Raw genomic sequence first — 19543 nt, 5'->3', positions numbered from 1 at the left:
ATCTAACAATTACATTATATTCAAAATATGGAGCAACTGGATGTTGTTGTGTTTTTTTGTTTTTTTATACAACTGTTTTTAATGATACCCTAAGTTACCTTTTGTACTCAAGTTAAGGAAAATGAAAAATCTGTGAAAAAAAGGTAAAAAATAAAAGCAAGAATCCTGAAACATCATGATTTTTGAAACAAAATTAAGAGAAATGATTCTTCAGGAATTTTTTCTTGTACTTGAAAATCATATTTAAAAATGGAGACTTACTAATTTAGATTAGCATTTTCTATACATATATGATCTAACGCCTCACAACTAAATTTAACATATTATCACCAACAAAAGTGTTTGCTTCAGCTCTTTAGATATGGGACATGTAGAATATTAAGTATAAAATGTAAATATGAAATTTTACAGTCATTCAGACACACACAGACCTAAAATGATGTCCTCCAGTGCACCATGATAGACTTCATCTTGTTTCATTAACCTCTGTTCCTTGACTTGCTTTGTCTTGCTCTTCAGTTCATTGATCATAGCCTCCTAACAAAACTGATTAACACTTACATTCCATCCAGAACAATACCATCAATAGTTTTACACTGAAAATGTCATGAGCATTAGTACATATAGAAGACATATCTTTTAGATGGAATAAAAGGATAACCAAGTAAATGAACAGTGTTATTCATTTATGTCATTTTTACTATTATTTTACTAAAGTTATAAAATAGCATATGTATGTAGCTCATTTATCTTGTCATAATATCAAAGTGTGCTTAGAAAATATACATATTTGATAAGAACAGCTGATTTTACAGTAGTTCAAAATGATAACTGAAACTTTTCAATGTTATGAAGCATAGATATTATTACATAATTTTTTGTTTTTAGTAATATTAGTTTATGTGCATATTTGCCACTAAAATGTTATTACAAAAATGGGAAACAAACTATTCCTTTAGCAATATTTACCTGAGTATTCCTTCGTAAATGTGGATTACTCTTTGTGTTCTCTTGTGGCATAAGCTTTGCTTGTTTTGCAGCCTGCTCTTGTCGTCGTCTGTTTTCATTATCTAGCTCTGCTTGCTATGATAAAAACACAAGATCTGTCAATCATTTATTATCAATACCAGAAATTACTCTTACATTTTTATCAATTGTTCTTAACCTGAGAGTTCTACATGCCTAACAGATAGCAATTCCAAATATTAAGAAATTTAATAAAGACACAGAATACCATATACAATAATTATAGATCTGATAAAAATAACAATTTGATTTTTTTTAATATTTAAAATGTGCTACTTCACCATAACCATTTCACACACACAATATAAATATACAAATAACCACTGCTATCTAATATATTATGCCACACATGCATGGCTTTTGCTGCAGCACATCTTTGATGGATTATGTAAAATCTTTTTTACATTTTGTTAAGCGTGTTCCTAAAAATAACAGTACTATGAATTCACTGAGTTAATTTGTAAATGTTATAATAAATCAAAATGTATTTTATAGTGATGTACTTGATGAAAAAAAACTGGATTTTCCTTAAGAAACAGAAAGAATTAAGTCAATGAAATATGCAAGTTTCTTAAAATAAGTGGTTTGGTTTTTGGAATTTTGCACAAAGCTACACGAGGGTTATATCTGCGCTAGCTGTCCCTAATTTTGCAGTGTAAGAAAAGAGGGGAGGCAGCTGGTCATCACCACCTACTTTCAACTCTTGGGCTACTCTTTTACCAACAAATAGTGAGAATAACCATCACATTATAACACCCCCACAGCTGAAAGGATGAGCATGATTGGTGTGATGGGGATTCAAACCCAAGATCCTCAGATTACTAATTGAATGCCTTAACCTGCCTGGCCATGTTGGGCCCTCTTAAAATTAGTGAACATAGAGATAACATAATAGAATAAATGTATATCTTAACATCTGAAATTCCACTGCAAAACATACCCAGTGAGTTGTTTTTTAATGCCACAAAAAATATAAATATCTATATTACAGGTGATTTTACTTTGGATTCTATGTAAAACTTTTTTTTAGTTCAGTTAATCAGCACACATACACACACATGAAAACTTTACTGTTGAAACCAAGGGTAGACTTTAATATCTTTGCTAATTATGCATGAACCCTTAAGATTTGAACAAATAAAAATAACTGCAAACTTTTAATGAAAAATTATATCTATATTTTAACTTATTTTAAATGTATGCTGCAGTGCCAAAATGCTATGGTGATGAAGTGTGTTTTTTGAGAATATAATGTACCTTGCAAGTATAAGAAATGATTTTTAGGTTGGATCTGAACTATCAAAATTTTAAATGAAAAAAACCAAAAAAAAAAAAAAGTGTTCTAAAAGTATGACAATGATACATGCAGAGTTCCAGTTCTTCCAGTGGAAGATAAGTAAGTAAAAAACTTTACATTTTGTCTCTTTAAGAAATAAATTTTATATAGATTGTCAAATACTGGATGTTAAATGGGAACAGTTAAAAATAGTATTTGCATTGGAAAAATAACAAAATTTAAAAACATATTAAAGTTTGAAAATAGTCAAATACAAGAGCCTGTGGCAGTATGTTTGCTTTTAAACTGATAACATAATACTTGCATACCTTAAAAGCTTTAACAAACCGAACAAACACCGATAAAAATGTGTTTGGTGCTACTGTTCGTGCACTTTCTCCAAAGAACTCTATACAATCTGAGTAGGTTTCCTGTATCAAATAGAAAAAAATAAGAAATTATTATTGTATGTGTGTATGTATATATATACACATATATATCACTTCTAAAAATCCCTTCCAAGACATTTAACACAGAGAGAGATAAAAACTCAGTCTTACAATGTTACCCAATTAATGAATGTTAGTAGTGACAAACAATCCTGTGTCTTTTCCTGAAGTGGTAAAACCTAGAGCTTAAAGAGTTCAAAGAAGAATCTATCTATTCAATACACTGTGTATGAATCTACAATGATGGTATATGAGAGGAATGAAAGGTCAAACAACAGTTTTGTAAAAAATACTAAGTGTATTTTACGTTTTAAGTGCGGGAATCAGCAAAAATAACTTTGAAAGTAACAGTTGTAAATGTTTTATAAGCATCTTATTATTTTTCACTTAAATGATCCCTTGGGAAAGAAACTGGTTAAACTTTTAGCTTTCCTAACCTGCCTTGAAAACTTGGAATTCTTACCACTGCCTTTTTTATTATTATTATTGAATGTATTAAAACATTAAAAAAATCCTGTATTTTGGAGGTGCAAATTCACATTTGCTACTCTTTCCTATTTGGAAACAAAAACTTATTAGAGAAGACATTACTTTGACACATTTCTTAAAAGGGTTATTACATAAAGATAACAAATATATTAATATAATAAATTATTCTTCTATGTATGATTTACATTTAATACAAATGAATGCATTTGTTGCATAAAAATAATCAGGGTCACCTGATTTCAACCCATCTGAATAAATGTGAATGGAAGGATGGTTTGAAAGATGTTCAGCAAATAGAAAACAGTACTTTCAGTTGGGAGTATATCCACCTTCTACAGAAAGTTTAAAGAAATATCACATCTGAGGATGGTAATAAGCCATGGTGGGATAGGCTGACCAGTGGAGACGACATAATCATTCAAGAAAAGACCCAATTCAGCCAACTGTGTCTGGATACAAAGGCCAAAAGGAACAACAGCAGACCATCTGTTCTGAAAAAGCACAGCCCACTGAGGAGGGAAAACACATCCCCAGGTGGGTGCTGTGGTAAGGATCAAAGTTTTGAAGTATACAGTAAAGACAGTTGCAAATGGTGGAGGTGTAAAGGAGGTTCATGAGACTCAGTGTACAATCTCTAGACTGGAAAAGTGCAGAAAGCCCCCAGGGCAGAGCCAAAGTTGTAGATGGTGAACAGAATCCAACATCTTCAAGGCCAAGATCCTGGTAGAGCTACAGACCATGGATTCACAGTCCAGTTTTGATCAAATGAGGGCATGATAAATCTTTACCACAGAACACTGATCTGCTCCCTAAGAGGTAGAAGAGAGGACACGAAGGATGTTCAGTGCCTTTGTACACTTGACACATAGTTACCTGATGTGTGGAATGAAAGTCAGCTTAAAGTCAAATATGAGCCCCAAGAACTTTGCCTAAGAGACTACAGGAAGCACAACTTCTCCGAGATGAAGCTCTGGATCAGGGTGAACACCCTGAAAGTAGCAGAAGTGCATGCAAACAGTTTTAGAGAGAGATGTAAAACAGTATGCTGTAGTCCACTTCAGTAAACAATTGAGGGCAGTCTGGTCCAGCTTCTACTGGGGCACGCAGGTCTGGTGGCATCAGCCAAGGCCAGTCTCCCTAAAAATTATCACTGTCCTGTGAGTCACTGTCAACCCCCAAAGAAAAATGAGAAGAATGAAGAGAAGCAGATAGACAGATCAATAACAGTAACAGGCTGAATAGGTACATGAAAATGAGTATAAGAACCAGTATTGAAGAGAGAAAGGTTGTGATCTGAGAGCATGCGCTCTATGAATCAAACCCTCCCATCAATATCGGCTCCATTTCAGAGGGAATTATGTCCATTAAAATTCCCCAGAATTAAAGGGAGAGAAGGCAACTGTTCAATGAGAGTATCAAGGTCTCTTCAAGAGACAGATAGAGAGAACAGACAGTGATGGTATGACCTAAGGAAACACTGATAGCTGTGGCCTCCAAGGGTGTATTGAGTGGCAAAGACAGAGCAGGCACATGTTTAACAACCAGCAGTGCTACCTCTCCATGCACTCATCCATCATACAACCTGTCATTTCTGTAAAAAGAAAGCTGCTGAAAGGTGACTGCATTGGCAGGTTTCAGAAATATTTCCTGGAAGAAGAGACAAGCAGGATGAAGAGAGAGATTTAAAACATAAAAAAAAAAAAAGAGATCAAATCCTTAATGTTATCTATATTTGAATGGAAACCTTGACAGTTTAATTGCATCAATGTGGCCATTTTTATTTAGATGGAGAACCTTTCAGTTTACAACCATATCATTTTTCTTTAATAGAAGAAGGTCTGTCAATCTCCATGGATTCTGTCCTGGATTGAGTGAGCAGACCTCTATCAGTAGAAGTAGGGTTCAGCAGCTGAGCTCAAGAGTGAATATCATTTGACATATCGGAACTGAAGAAGATGGGCCCAAGCATACGCCAGAAGCTGGAGCTGAAGAAAGTGGATTCGAGCAGTCACTGGAAGGACTGGTAGGTACAGAAATTTGAGAAGATGTTGATTTATCTACTTTCTTAACCAAGGAAGGCAAAAGACTCTAACGGAGGAAAAGAGATCTGTCTGCAATCCCACTGTAGCAGTGGAATAGAGTGCAGTAGTACATGTCTGAGATGAGGTAGTGGATAGCAACTTTCAATCTGCAGAGTAAGAAACATTGTGAAGCATTTTCAAATAATGTACCTCTTTTTCCTCCATCCACTAAAGGCAAGATCTAAAGTAAGAGAAGTGACAGCTGTTACAATTAACACAATGAGAGTCCATTTTGGACTCGTAAGCATCATGGTCCAAGCTGTCATCACAACAAGCATATTTCAAGGAAACAAGACATGATGCCTTCAAGTGACAAAACCTCTGACGTTGAAAACATGCGAGAGGGTTTGGAATATATGGCCACACCTTACAATTTAGATAACCTTCCTTGATGGTGGCAGGTGGTTGTAGTGATGTAAACATCAACATTAGAACACTGGTAGGCAGCATAATTCCATCTTTGCAAGTGGAAATATACCTCACTGCAGAAACCCCTTGGTATGGAAAAATCAGAGACAATCTCTGACTTGAGGACGTTCTTTAAATCCCTCTCAACAATATTTCCTCATGGCAAATTGAAAGTTGCATGGGAAGTAACTTCAATGGTATATCCCTAATGGCCTTCGAATGCAAGAGAAGTTCCCTGTGTTTTGGAGTGGATGTTTCCACCAAGATGTCCCCAGAACGTAACCTTTTTTTGACTTACGAGAGCAAACGAGCCCCCTCTAGTCCCTTCTGAATAAAAAAGGGAGAGATTTGCCCATAAGATTTGTCTGATAAATAATGTAATATCAAAAAATGAGGTACAAAATCTACAAGATGTGGTCGTTCACCTATGGTCTGTTTTGTTTTGTTTTTTGTTTTTTTTGCTATTTTATTTTCATTTTGATTTGGGGGAGCCATAATAAAGAAATTTCAGTGCCCCCACCCATAGTAAAGCCCTACAAGGGGATGCACTGCAATGCCAAACAAGGATATTGCAGCAATGTCAGATATTCATGAGCACTATACCCAAACACCAGCATCAGGCAAAATGTCCACAACACCCACTGAGAACATCCAACAGTGATACGTGATTGTCCCTAGCCCAAGTGGACCAACCAACTGACCCTGGGAGTCCAAAATAAGGCTGCTCATCCACAGGAATTCAAGGCCAAAGTGGTGAGTTAGGATTTGACCCCTCAACCACTTCCTTTACCTGATCCTTCACTTCCCCTTTACAGGTTGCCACGTACAGCAAACGTGTGTGGATGTTTAGATTCCATAGGAGGTAAATTGAAAGTACAGTACTTTTTCCAGGTCCCATCACCACATACAGGAATTTACATCAAGGGACACATTTCCTTGCGTTTCTTTAACCGCACTGAAGACGTTTTTTGGGATTTTCTCAGAATTCCCATGACATTCTGGATACTATTTAATTCTCCAATTTCAGAAATAGCAGAGAAAAGCTATGTATCTCAGAACAGCTGTTATAGGTATTAACACTTTTATTGATAAAGAGAGAACAACATTTTGACCTTTGTAGGTCATCTTCAGGTTTTTTTTTCTTAACCTGAAGACCTAGGAAGGTCAAAACGTTGTTCTCTCCTTATTAATAAAAGTGTTAATACCCATACCAGCTGTTATGAGATACATTTTTATTTCAAGTGGCTTTCTCATCATCAAGAAAGAAGCTATGTTTGTTTTCATAATGTTCAAAAGGTTTTGTCATAAATATTCTACTAGAAGTTAAAAAGGTAATCTTACAGAGTACCAGAAAAAACAAAACCATCAAGCTGAGAATGCAAGCAAGAGAGTTTTAATGTAATTATGCACCTCAGGTCAGACATTTTAAAAGATCTTATAACTTCTTCTTAGAGAAGAAATTTCTTTCATATATTTATTTTTTATTGTTTAACCCAATAGTTATGGTACTGAATCTTAAATAAAATATAAAACAAAAACAATACATTTTAGTACTAAAATTTAACATGGTGACCTTAACACATTATAAATACCAACATTTCTCAGTAAAATATTTATGCTAATTGGTTGAAACAGATTTTCTGATATTCAGTGAAATGTATTCATTTACCACACAATTTTTCTAGCAATTGAAAGTTTCAATAAGCATTGAGTTTGACGTCATCCAAAATCAGCAACGTACACTTTCCTACAAAACAAGATAACGTAAAGACAGCCTTAAAAACATAACTTATTTGATGTGTGTGTGTATATATATATAACAATTTTGCAAACAATGAGCAAAGAACATTTTGTTTTAAATATTCAACAAAAATATTCCATAACTTAATGTTGCCACAAATGTTACACTTAAAAACTTCAGCATCTTAAACTAACTTGTGCTGTTTTAGTATCTGCTTGTAGCTTCTTCAGTTTATCTTGGTTATTTGCCACGAATTCTTTAAGAACAAGAATGTCCTTGGAGTCTCCTCGTAAAGCAAGCTCTTTTTTACAAAGTTCTAATCCTTTCTCAAGTTCTTGTACATCAGTAAGGATGTTCTCTAAAGAGACTGTAAGAAAAAATAAGTTGTTATAACTAGGAACTTAAATAATCAGCAACAATCAAGGTTTTAATTATAATTTACACTGTTATGTTAATTATGTTCAATATAATGAACACAAAATAATGGTATAAACATTTGAAATATCAATAAATACTATTATTTCTCATCTTCTGAATGCATTTTATAATTCACTAAGCTGAAATATTTTGTACTTTTTTATTGAATGTTACTAACTAATCACATGTAATAATTTTCCTATTCTTTAAGTAACATTATTTCACTACAAAATATAACTTCTATATAGTCATTGTACTTGTCAAATCAAGTGTTTTGCACCAGATCCTTGAAGTCCTCTTTGCATTCAGTTTTTGGTAACATGTAATACCATTTATTACTTAAAAATTACTTTGTAAAAATATCGTGCCCATAAATACATTTAAAAATTTTTTTTGCATACTTGTATCTAAATAGCAGTTGTAGCTGTTTGCTTACCCATAACCATGTTGTACTGATATTAATTCAAACAAATTCCAGTTAAAGTTGTAACAAGAAAACACTAAAATATTTTAAAAATACTACAGTCTACTTGTAGTTCCTTAGCAGCATATACTTGTAGAATAAGCAAAATTTGATAACCTTTCATTTTTCAGGCATATTAACCCATTTAGATTAATGCTTATATTTTGGTTATCAAATTTTAACACTCAGTACTAAAGGTGATAAAAAATCTGCCCCAGTAATCACAAACTTGTCAGTTTTATGTCAGTGGTAAAAAAAAGTTTTGGAAGGTCTGACAAAAGATGCTCTACAGAGTCATTTAAAAAAGTCTGAAATACTTATAGAATTAGACAACTATCTTCTAATTAACTACAAAGAGTTTCCTATGTTTTTGAGCCTAGAGATATTATCAGTTTTCTTCAGTAATAATCATGAAGTAGGTATCCTGGCATGAAATTATGAAGTATTTTCATACCTCCAGCTGCTTTCTCAACAAATCTAAGATCCATATCAAAGCTTGAAACATCAGGGAAGTGATGATGGATGCAGTCCACAATATAATGAAGCAAAGATATTTTACGGTCAGCACTTTTGGTATCTCCGAGCTATTCCATGGGAAAACATTTATTGTTTTTTGACAAGTACACAAAAATATCAAATATTCCATTTGCAAAAAAACTTGTAAAAATATAACATTACAAGATGTGATTTCATAAACCATAAAGAAATTTAAATATGAGACTATTTATGACAAATTAATAATGTTTTTACGTTAAACATTTTGTTAGTTAACCTTAACTACACAGTTACTTACAGAATCTAAACTTTGAAGTTTGAAGCCATATGCTGGTCCCCGTTTAGCACTGTTCATGTAATTCCCAAAGGCTAAAATCACCTAGAAAGTAGTAGTAATAATAATAATAATGACTTAATTTCAAATTATATTTAATACAAGTTTAAAAAAAGACTGCATGTATTAGAATTCTCATTATTAGCATGTACAACCCTGGTTTTGAATTTCTAACAAACTATACAGTTTTAAAAATCAACTTTTTGCTGTAGATTTGGCTGTTTCTTATTATGTACTTAGCTATATGATGAATTATCTTTGCTGTGCCAACCCATGAGTACAAAGCTACATCAAGGACCATCTTTGCTGTGCCCACTACGAGTATTGAAACTTGACTTTTAGCAAACAAACTGTCTGTTAGATATATGATAACATTAACATTTTATACCCAATTCATGCATTAAGATATTACTCATTCACACAAAACTGCAATGACCATTCTTGTTCATGAGCTATAATCTCTAAAACACCCATGAAAAGATAAGAAATTAAGTATATTATAACACAAACCACAACTACTTGAAAGGAAATTCCAACAATGAAATTTTAGTTGTTTTATATAAGAGTCTTGGAAATTTTCCTACATCCACATAAGTGCAAATAAAGCCAGGAATACCCCAAAATAAATTTAAAATACCATATTTTCCAATGTCAAATACACACCCCCACTTTAACTAAATTTTGAGAAAAAAATAAACATAAGAACAAGGTTGCAGCACTTCCACCAATCATACCAAGATATGTTTTATGGATTATTTAGTGACTTGTGGTATATAAATTCTCTTGTCTACTTCTCGTTTCTTGAGAGTTATGTGCTTATCATATCTACCTTTCAAATGTATACTTTATATTACCAAGGGAATATCTGTATTATTATCAGTAATTGAGTTATTCTAAGCATGAGGAGTTAAAAAAAACTGCTGGTGTTACTGCATCATATGTACAGTGACCTGTTCTTGTTTATTTGTTATTTAATACTAAATAACTTGTACATTTCATTCTGGGTCATATAGAGGGCTTGAATTATTGTCTAATATCAAAACACTTCCTCTGGGCTGAAGTTTAGACCTATGATCAAAGTAAGCTTCAGCCTGGAAGATGTAAGGTAAATTTTTGAAACTTGTTTTGGGGAAAAATAGCATCTTCATTGCTGGAAAATACAGTAATATTAATTTTTAATAAATAATCTTAGATTATGAAATTTGAAGATGCACACTTACAAATTTTTATAAATATAGAAACTAAAAACAATTCTTGTCACACATTACTGAGCTAATATTCAAAGAATCTAAAACATATAAATAACAGGAAATGCCACAAAATCTCATTTCACATATGGGTCATTTATAAATTTTTGGATATAGTTAATACTGTTCCAAAGAAATAATATTAACTAAATGTTTATAATTTTTAATCTGCATTTTATTTTTACCATCTGAGAGTGAAATTATTTTTACAATATTAAGTGTTGTTTTTTACGTACTTTTATACATAAGATGCATAAATTAATCAGGCTTCTTGTTAAAACCTTGCAGACTTGGATAGCTACGTTATCTGAATGGTAATTTTCAAAGCAAAATGTGTGTGTGTTTTCTGTTTAACTCTCACATGTATACTTTTTCTATGCTGTTTAGTGTGACATAATCATTCCTCTTTACTAATTGGGCATACTATCTTAACAGACTAATGATGGTTTAAACTTTGCTAATACCCAACTGTAATAGTAAATACAACTTAAGATTAATCAGTCATCCTACTCTATTAGTTAACATTTATCAGGATTTTCTTTTATGTATTAGGATTAAGTGTATAACTAAACAGAAAACTATAGAAAAAACACATTTTTGATATTTTCAGAGTATCAAATGTTCTGAAGGCATAAACAAAGTTTATTATCATCCAAAACAAATTTTACACCAAGAAAGTGTATACAGATGTAGAAAACAATTTTATAAAAGTATTAATTATTATAATACTTATGAGAAGATACTACACTGTGCTTGTGTTTCAAATGTACTGGATAACCCAACCTCATAGCAAATATAAAAGTTTAACATATCTTAAATTAGATTAATACATTAAGGCACTTATACTACTGTGAACAAAGTGGATAGAAGTGTCTCACCTCAAGTAATTTTCTTATTCTTGTGGAGCTTTTAATAGACCTGGAGGCAGTAATGAGAGCATGGACTTGCTGAAAGTTAAAATGTTCAGATTAATTAGGGAAGACAAACATCTGAATAAGTTGTTAAAAAAATTATAACTTGGTAATAAAAAGACAGTCCCTCCCAAAAATAGAAGAGAATAAATCAATGTAAAGTTATTTAAAGATTGTTTGGGTGGTTTCTGAATGCTTATACAAGACTGTTTGTTTTCAATTTTATACAAAGCTAGCTATCCCTCAGTGTAATGGCAAGAGGGAAGGCTGCTAATCATCACCATCCACTGCCAACTTTTGGGTTACTCTTTTACCCACGAATAGAAAAATTGACCATCACATTATAACAGCCCCATGCCTGAAATGGTAAACAGGTTTGGTGTGACGGGGAGTTGAATCCACAACCCTCAAGTTACGAGTCAAGTGCCCTAGCCACCTGGACATGCTTGGATACATTAGATGATTATTGATCAACAGAATAAAAAAGAAGTTTCATGACAATAATTTGAATGTTTTATTTTTACTTTTTTGTGTTTGGTTCATGTTGGTTTACTTCAGGTGAAAGCTTCAAGAGTTAAGTAACAAATTTGAATATCAAATTGTAAAGTGAACTGTAGTTTAAATTAAAGTCCATTTCTGTCTAACATTAATTTAGATCACCCACCACAAAGACATATACATATATTATTTTTAAACAATGTCACTATTTTTAACAAATTAATATGGCTTGAGATACTGTAAGTGTTAATGATTTGCATTTAAAAATAAATATTTATGACACAGTTTACCAATAAAATAAGATAATGCAAATAAATCAAAATATTTTGCTCTGTTGATCATAACATTAACATAAAAACTACCATCAGAGGGACATTAGAATATAAGATGTAAGGAGATGAAATCTATAAGACTGAAAACCAAACAAAAAATGTGTAAAGAAGGAAAAAGAAAATACCTTTATATTAAACTTTCTAACATACCAGTATGAAAAAAAAAAGATATGCTTTGCACTATGGCAGCAACCATTTAACTTTGTTACGCAAGATAATAATTACATGAGAAAAAGTTTTAAGGTAAAATAAAAATAAATATTTCTTAAACTATAACATGAAGAAATTGAATAATACTTATTTAACAAATAGAAAAACCTTTTATTGCATACCGGGGTGATTAACTGCACATTTTCTGAAAAACTATAAATATAGTTCAAAATGTTGAGCTTCTGGGGCAGTCTTTCTACTTTTGTAAGCTGAAAGAGAAAATTAATATGCTGGCATTAAAACTGAAAAAGAATTAAATTGCTGTATAGGTGTTTTTTCATACTTGTATAAAAGTACAAAAAACTTTAAAAATAATTTATATTATAAACAAATTTTTGACAAGGGAAGTTAAATTTTTAAATAATTTAAGCTGTAAAGAAAACACGACAAAACATTCTGCTTATGTGGTGGTATTTGTACAATATATTACAGAATGAATAATTTCAACCTCATTTTAAATTGACATTAAGCTCAAGTAGCAAGACAATACAAAACATTTAAATCTATCCTCAAAACTGCTGAAAATCCCATACAAAACCTCTCTACACAAGAATAGATCACCTTGTATTATCTGAGAAAGCAGTATTAAGATTTTCTTTGCAGAGAAAGGAGACAAAATAGTTATACAAGACACACAAAAATACCATCTAAAAATTCAGAAGTCATTAAATATACCCCAGTGTAGGAAGATAAACCACAACCCCATAGAAATGACAAGATTTTTCAACAAAACAATCTGAAAAAAAAGAACTTTTTCAAGGACAGCACATCCAAGACTAAGAATCAGTGGCAGATATTCCCTCCCTGTATCTGTGGGTTGTCAAAAATACCTCTCACAGCTATAAACTTAACTGCAACCATTTAACTGGTTCTCTGGTACTTATACTGTTAACACCATGAGGAAAAATGAATACATTCAAACCTCTAACAATATTACTCAACAACCAAAAATATACAAAGTGAACCACAGGAAACACTCTCATTTTTGGTGTGAAATACCCATTTTACACCATTTCCACAACAGAAACTTTCCAAGTAACCAAACAATTGTTGTTAAATGATGGTTTCTTGTCAATCAGAATTGACAAAAAGACATGAATGTGTAACAATGCATTCTATGAAAAACTGGTTCTCCATTTTTTCAGTCCTAACTAGAAGACTGCATAAATACAACATTAATTTTAATACATCATATTTAATGTCAATGGACACAACACATGTATCAAAGGGTACGTCAAGTGCATCAAGTAAATCAATGAAACAAATGAATTTCATTGAAGTCATCATGTGTTGAAGTCAGTTTTGCTGTGACAGTACTTGTGTGAGGACCTCCTCTCATACAAATGTTGTTTGGTTGTAAATGTTTTTATTTTATATATATAAAATTTTGTCGGTTTTAATAAATTTGATAACAATATTCTTCCTTCAAAGAATGAAGAATTTGAAGACCCACAGAAACTCTTATGGTGAAGAATTATCAGATTTATTAGAAAAGTTGTAGAGTTCATCTTTCTCAGAAAGTGACACTGATAACAAGGTATCAAATTCCTTCAATGTACTGAATGAATAATTATTTGAAAATGATGACACCAATCTTAGTAATGATTGTAAGTCTATTGATAAGACTATGTGGGGTGATAATTCATCAACTGTGAAAAATTTGGAGTTTACTGGAAATCCAGGGCTAAAATTTCATATTCCATGTATCAACTGTCCATTCAATTTTTATCCTTGTTTGCTAATGAAGATTTTTGCAAACTTTTAGTCACAGAAACAAGTGCATATGCTAAGAAATTATTTCATGCATTACACAATAAAAGAATATTACTACTGATGAGCTAAAAGTTTTAACTGGGTTGTTACTACTTCATATCAAACACACTCATATGCCACAATACCAAGATTATTGGAAAATTGATAACCTATTCAATATAAAATGTTTTCACTGAACAGGAGACAAAAGTATTTCATTCTTATAATGAGATGCCTACTCTTTGCCAGAAACCCTAAGCCTGATGATGACTCACCTATTGAAAGGCTTTACAAAATAAACCCACTCCTTCACTTTTTCAGTTTAAGAATAGATATCTTATACTAGCCATATAAGGAGCTCTCTCTTGATAAATCTATCATATTATGGAGAAGTAGTCTTGTTTTCAGGAAGTATACAAAGAAAAAAAAGACAGATATGGGATAAATATTTTATTACCTGAGAAAATTCCCTAGTTTGGCTAAGAAACCTCATGTATACTGTAGCACACTATACGGTATATGAGAACACAGACGTTCTGGAAATTTTGTTCTGAAAGACAAGCTAAATAGTGAATACATCTTTTACATAGACACTTTATACAATGGTTTCCTCCTGGCACATCAACTATTACAACTAAATACATACTGACAAAGGCACTGATGCAAAACTGAAAACAGGAGAAAAGCAATGTCAATATTCTAATGGTGAAGCAATAAACAAATGGAAAGATAAAAGCAAAGTTCCATGGATTTCAACTGATTTTGTGGGTAAAATGGTAGATACTACAACCAAATCTAAAGTGACTGCACAGTACAACAAATATATGTCTAGTACAGATCAACACAATCAAATAGTTTTGTGTTATCCATGCAAAATGAAAACTGTGCAATGGTTCATATTGTTCAGATGATGATATTCAATGCTTTCTACTTGTTCAGAAAGTATCCAGGTGAAAAAACAACTTTGTATGAGGTTTTACCTTTAGGTTATATGGGAGCTTATACATTCTAGATCCACTGGTGATTAGAAGTCAGCAAAAGAAGTATTTCATAAACCATTAAAACAGCCACCATAATGACAAGGGAAAGAATAAGCAGAAATGTTGCTGGAGTGTATTATTGTGTAAATTGTCCTAAACAAACCAGCCCTTTGTACAGAGACATATTTTATGAAAGATCATTAGTAAATAATGGCTAAAAAATTAGTATGAAGAAGTGTCTTCTTTTTATTTTTTATTTTATATTTGACATACATCAGAAAACATCATTAAAGGAAGTGATATTCACATGACTATAATTTACCCTTCTTGTACAAGAAAAACATACCCCAAACCATGACAGTATTAAAAAAAAAAAGGACACACTTGTACCATGCGGCCCCAAAAAAAAACTGCAATGCTTATGATGCTCATGTGCATCATGGTACACATTTTAGCTGAATAAGCATACATGCCCATAAATACTTTATTATATTGCATTATTACAGTCATATTATAATGGAATTCTTGTTTACATGATACTGAAGAAACGTTTTTATTCCATGATATGCAATCTCCACTTTGCAAAATTTTTATCATACATGCATGTAGATGTGCAATAGCAGTTGTGATTTTTCTATTTCACTTCTGTTTCCCATCATAGAAAACTATATTTTTCTCCATTCTCAGGCTGCAGATATGACATCATGAATATATCACATGTGGATCTAATACACTGGTGCCATGAGTAATCAACTAGTACACTTAGTCAGAAAACTACTAATACCAAAGTTAAAGAAACATTTGCTACAATTACTTATTTACTTCATATACAAAATGACTAAAAAATAAAATGCTAAGAGAGAATTTCAAATAGATATCTAGTATACATCCTACAGAACGAATAAGAAAACAAAAACAAAAATAACAGACAACATGCAAAAAAAGTCATCTATAAAATAATTTTTCGTGCAAAAAATACCAATATTAGAACAAAACAACAATAAGACTAGCGAAAACATAAAACTGCCATTGCAGAACACATTTTTGTGACAGGACATGCTATCAGCTGGAAAAACTAGTCTCAAAAGTTTTAAAAAACTAGAAAGATCTAAGCATTTCTACATGCATATACTAAAGTATTCAGTCAACTGAAATGAAAACTTGGAGGTTACCAGCTTATGACTCCCACTGATGAAAACATGCACACATGCAAATATTACTTAAACTAAAACTACGACCAAAGAAACTCCAGTATCACCACCCAACCACATCCTGCAGCAACTTTCCAAATTTTCACAAAACACCTTACAAATTATTCTGATATGAAGACAGAATATTTACAAAATGTCATCACTTTAACCTTCTTTCTTAAAACCATGTCAGAAAATATTTGTCTTTTAAAGACAGAAGGCATCTTTCTCACCTTTGTTTCATCATGAATACACTTCTTAAGTCATCAATAAATCTTTCCCATTTACCAAATTAAATATTTAACAAAAATAAATAATTTCTACAATCTGTGTTTAAATATCTCTGATAAATAAATAGAGCTAAATGCTCCTAGAATATAGCAGATTGAGTACAACGACCTGTATATTTTAAGAAAAAATAGTCTTTTTATACATTGTTTTAAGTAAAATATGATATTTTTATATTTCAATATCTTATTTAATCTTAGCAAATGGATTACGAAATCAAATTATTTTTTTTATTTTTCAATACATGACATTTTACACATAAAACAGATATGCTGACCAATCATTTTCAGGAAGAGTTTGGTTTTCCCAAATAACTATATTTTTAATACTAGAACACAAATACTTTCAATATTTTTATTTGAAGCAACAAAAGGTTAGAGCTAATATGGTACACTACTTATTTCAAAACCAAACTGGACTTTTTGGAAAACTTTAAAATTAGATTGTTTAAAACACTTCATTACATTGATTATTTTTAACACAACAATTTTAGTAATTCCAAAAAGCCATTAGTGGAAACAAAGGACAATATGTTATGTCAACAACACTACATATGCCATACCTAGTACCAACGACGCCTTTTACCCAAGTTCAAAGCTATATAGGTCACCAGGGATATGAAAGACAAGAGTTTAAAATTACCTGTAGTAAGAACTTGTCTTCATCTGTAAGAGCATCAAATGGCTTCTTTTGTCTTTCATACTCCCGATATGCTTTCACCTGAAAGAAGGAAACAAAAAAGCATTTACAAGTTATCATGAAATTCTGAAAACTAGTTTATTACTAATGGCTAGTAGTGGTAATATTGGCTTGGATTTAAACAGATTTGAAAATAACAGAAGGAAAAGAAGAAACAATGACTGCTGACTTCATTTATTGTGCCAAACTATAGCATTAGCTACTAACATGCAACCTCATATCAACTTACTGTTAAAACCATACAAAATAAAAATATCAGATGCAATTGCAAACAAATCAAATAAACTTATAAATTGTTAAATGGTTTGCACGACAGGTTTTTTCATTGAAACAAACCTCTTTCTCATTGGGTATCATCCGTTGCAAGATTTCCACACTTTCATGTGAGAGAATTTTAAGATCAAAACTGTTGATTGCACGCACTAACAGCTCACTATTTAGTTCCATTTTTCGACTGGAGATGGCAATATTTCGAAGTCGAGTATGTTCAAGCAAGGTAACTTTTTCAGGAACCTACACAAAAGATAAATCAACAGTGACCCCTACTTAGTAACCACATATTCTGAATGTTCTGTAATCAACAAGATTCTGCTCTGTTGTGAAAAAAATTAAAACTTTGAGATTTGCTCCTTTTTAATCCTCTGTAACCAACTATCAATTATCAAGGCTTATAAAAATTTGTTTTTTGAGTAATATCTTCAGTTATCTTAAACAAAACTCACAGAATTGCATGTGTAAACAGTGTTCTGTCTCTTTTAAGAATCATCAGAAAGGGTTAACAAAATTTTACAACAAGCAGTAAAAGTTTAATATCCCTGCACCATAATAACCTGAAGATGACCTCAAAAGGTCAAAATGTTGTTTTGTACTTTATTTTAATTAAAGTTTTAATACCCATACCAGCCATCTCTGGAATACATTTAATATCCATAGTGCTTATGAATTAAGATGGCCCAAACATTTCTTAAGTATTACACAAACAAATAATTACCAACATATATTAAATGAAGAAATATCAGGGACTTTTTTCAAATAAAACAACTTATTCTATTTGCAATTCTCTGTCTGTCTGTTTCTGTCTGTCTGTGCGTGCGTTGATAGAGAACTTTATAATTACAATCAAATTGAGTATACCTACACTACACACTCAGTATTGTTGGTGCACAAAAAATGTAGCAAATTAAAAGGAAACTTACAAGTATAATAAAATAAATGTAAATTTTATATAGACAACTACAGATAGATAGATATATAAACTAGCTAAATACAGCAACATAGAAAGTTTCAATGGTACAAAAAGTATTAAAAGGAAAAGTCAAAAGTACAAAACTAAATTACTTAAAAATTTCAAAAATTCCATTACTATTTTGGCTCATTATAATGATTTGCTCATTATAATCATTATAATTATAATGATTTGCAAAAGTAAGGATGACTGTTTCTAAATTTTAAGTAACTCAGTTTTTGTACTTTTGGTTCTGTTTCAATACTTTTTGTAGCCTTAAAACTTTCTATTATGATGTACCTAGCTAGGTTATGTATATAGGTCCCTACATGTCTTTATAAAAGTTACCAAATCTTTATTATACTTCTATAGTATACATTGATCAGCCACTTTTTTTACAATCATTTTTTAAGTATAATTTTTATATGCAAATTAGTAGTCATGATTTATAAAAGCAATGTTCCAAGCTCCAATTAGCATGCTCAATTTGATGTCTATTACTATGGACTACTGGTCAAAACACTGCAATCTCTATTAATATTGGCAAAGCTAATGTTGGACTACAACCTTCAAGCTTTCTGCATATCCTGCACTGTACAGAATATATTCAAAGAATTTATTAGTGCACACAGTTAGGTGACATCACACGTAAACAGATTTCATTCTGTAAGTAGAAATGCTACTGTGGAAACAGATGTGTGGTTTAATACTTTACCCAAATATTGCTGCATCTTCTTGACTATACCATACAATGCAGAAATTACACTTTACATAATTAATGTTAATACTCTCTTCCAACAATAAACAATTTGATTTTGCCTCACTGTGCACTTTATGAACTCTGAACCTCCCATTGTATAAAAATCTGTGGCAGTTATAAAAAAAATACTTAACATTCACAGTTCCATGTTAGTTCTTATTTACTTTGCTGTTGGTAATAAATCTCCGTTTCTTAAAGCACTTCTCCTGTTTGAAGCATTTTTCATAGCTCCACTGATTACAGTTTCCTAATAGTTGCCTTCTCACTAAAGT

At 31.6% G+C, this 19543-nt stretch overlaps 1 protein-coding gene across 7 annotated transcripts in view; it reads right to left on the bottom strand.

Annotated features, from left to right (window-relative positions):
• LOC143230338 (formin-like protein) overlaps window positions 1-19543 on the bottom strand; it is a 119880-nt gene that overhangs the window by 7178 nt on the left and 93159 nt on the right. For 6 of the 7 annotated variants that reach the window (XM_076463733.1, XM_076463739.1, XM_076463735.1 and 3 more), the window contains 10 exons: window positions 17623-17799; window positions 17230-17307; window positions 12500-12586; window positions 11305-11373; window positions 9144-9224; window positions 8805-8934; window positions 7665-7837; window positions 2632-2733; window positions 970-1083; window positions 432-537 (listed from right to left, as the gene is read on the bottom strand). In XM_076463733.1, the coding sequence (XP_076319848.1) occupies window positions 432-537; window positions 970-1083; window positions 2632-2733; window positions 7665-7837; window positions 8805-8934; window positions 9144-9224; window positions 11305-11373; window positions 12500-12586; window positions 17230-17307; window positions 17623-17799 (1117 nt within the window). The remainder of the gene's footprint in view (window positions 1-431; window positions 538-969; window positions 1084-2631; window positions 2734-7664; window positions 7838-8804; window positions 8935-9143; window positions 9225-11304; window positions 11374-12499; window positions 12587-17229; window positions 17308-17622; window positions 17800-19543) is intronic. The other variant, XM_076463734.1, reaches the window with a different exon arrangement.

The sequence above is a fragment of the Tachypleus tridentatus genome, chromosome 10 (assembly GCF_004210375.1).
Source record: "Tachypleus tridentatus isolate NWPU-2018 chromosome 10, ASM421037v1, whole genome shotgun sequence".
Taxonomy (NCBI): Eukaryota; Metazoa; Arthropoda; class Merostomata; order Xiphosura; family Limulidae; genus Tachypleus; species Tachypleus tridentatus.
The sequence above is the reverse complement of the archived record's forward strand: the minus strand, read 5'-3'. Positions and strand labels throughout refer to the sequence as shown.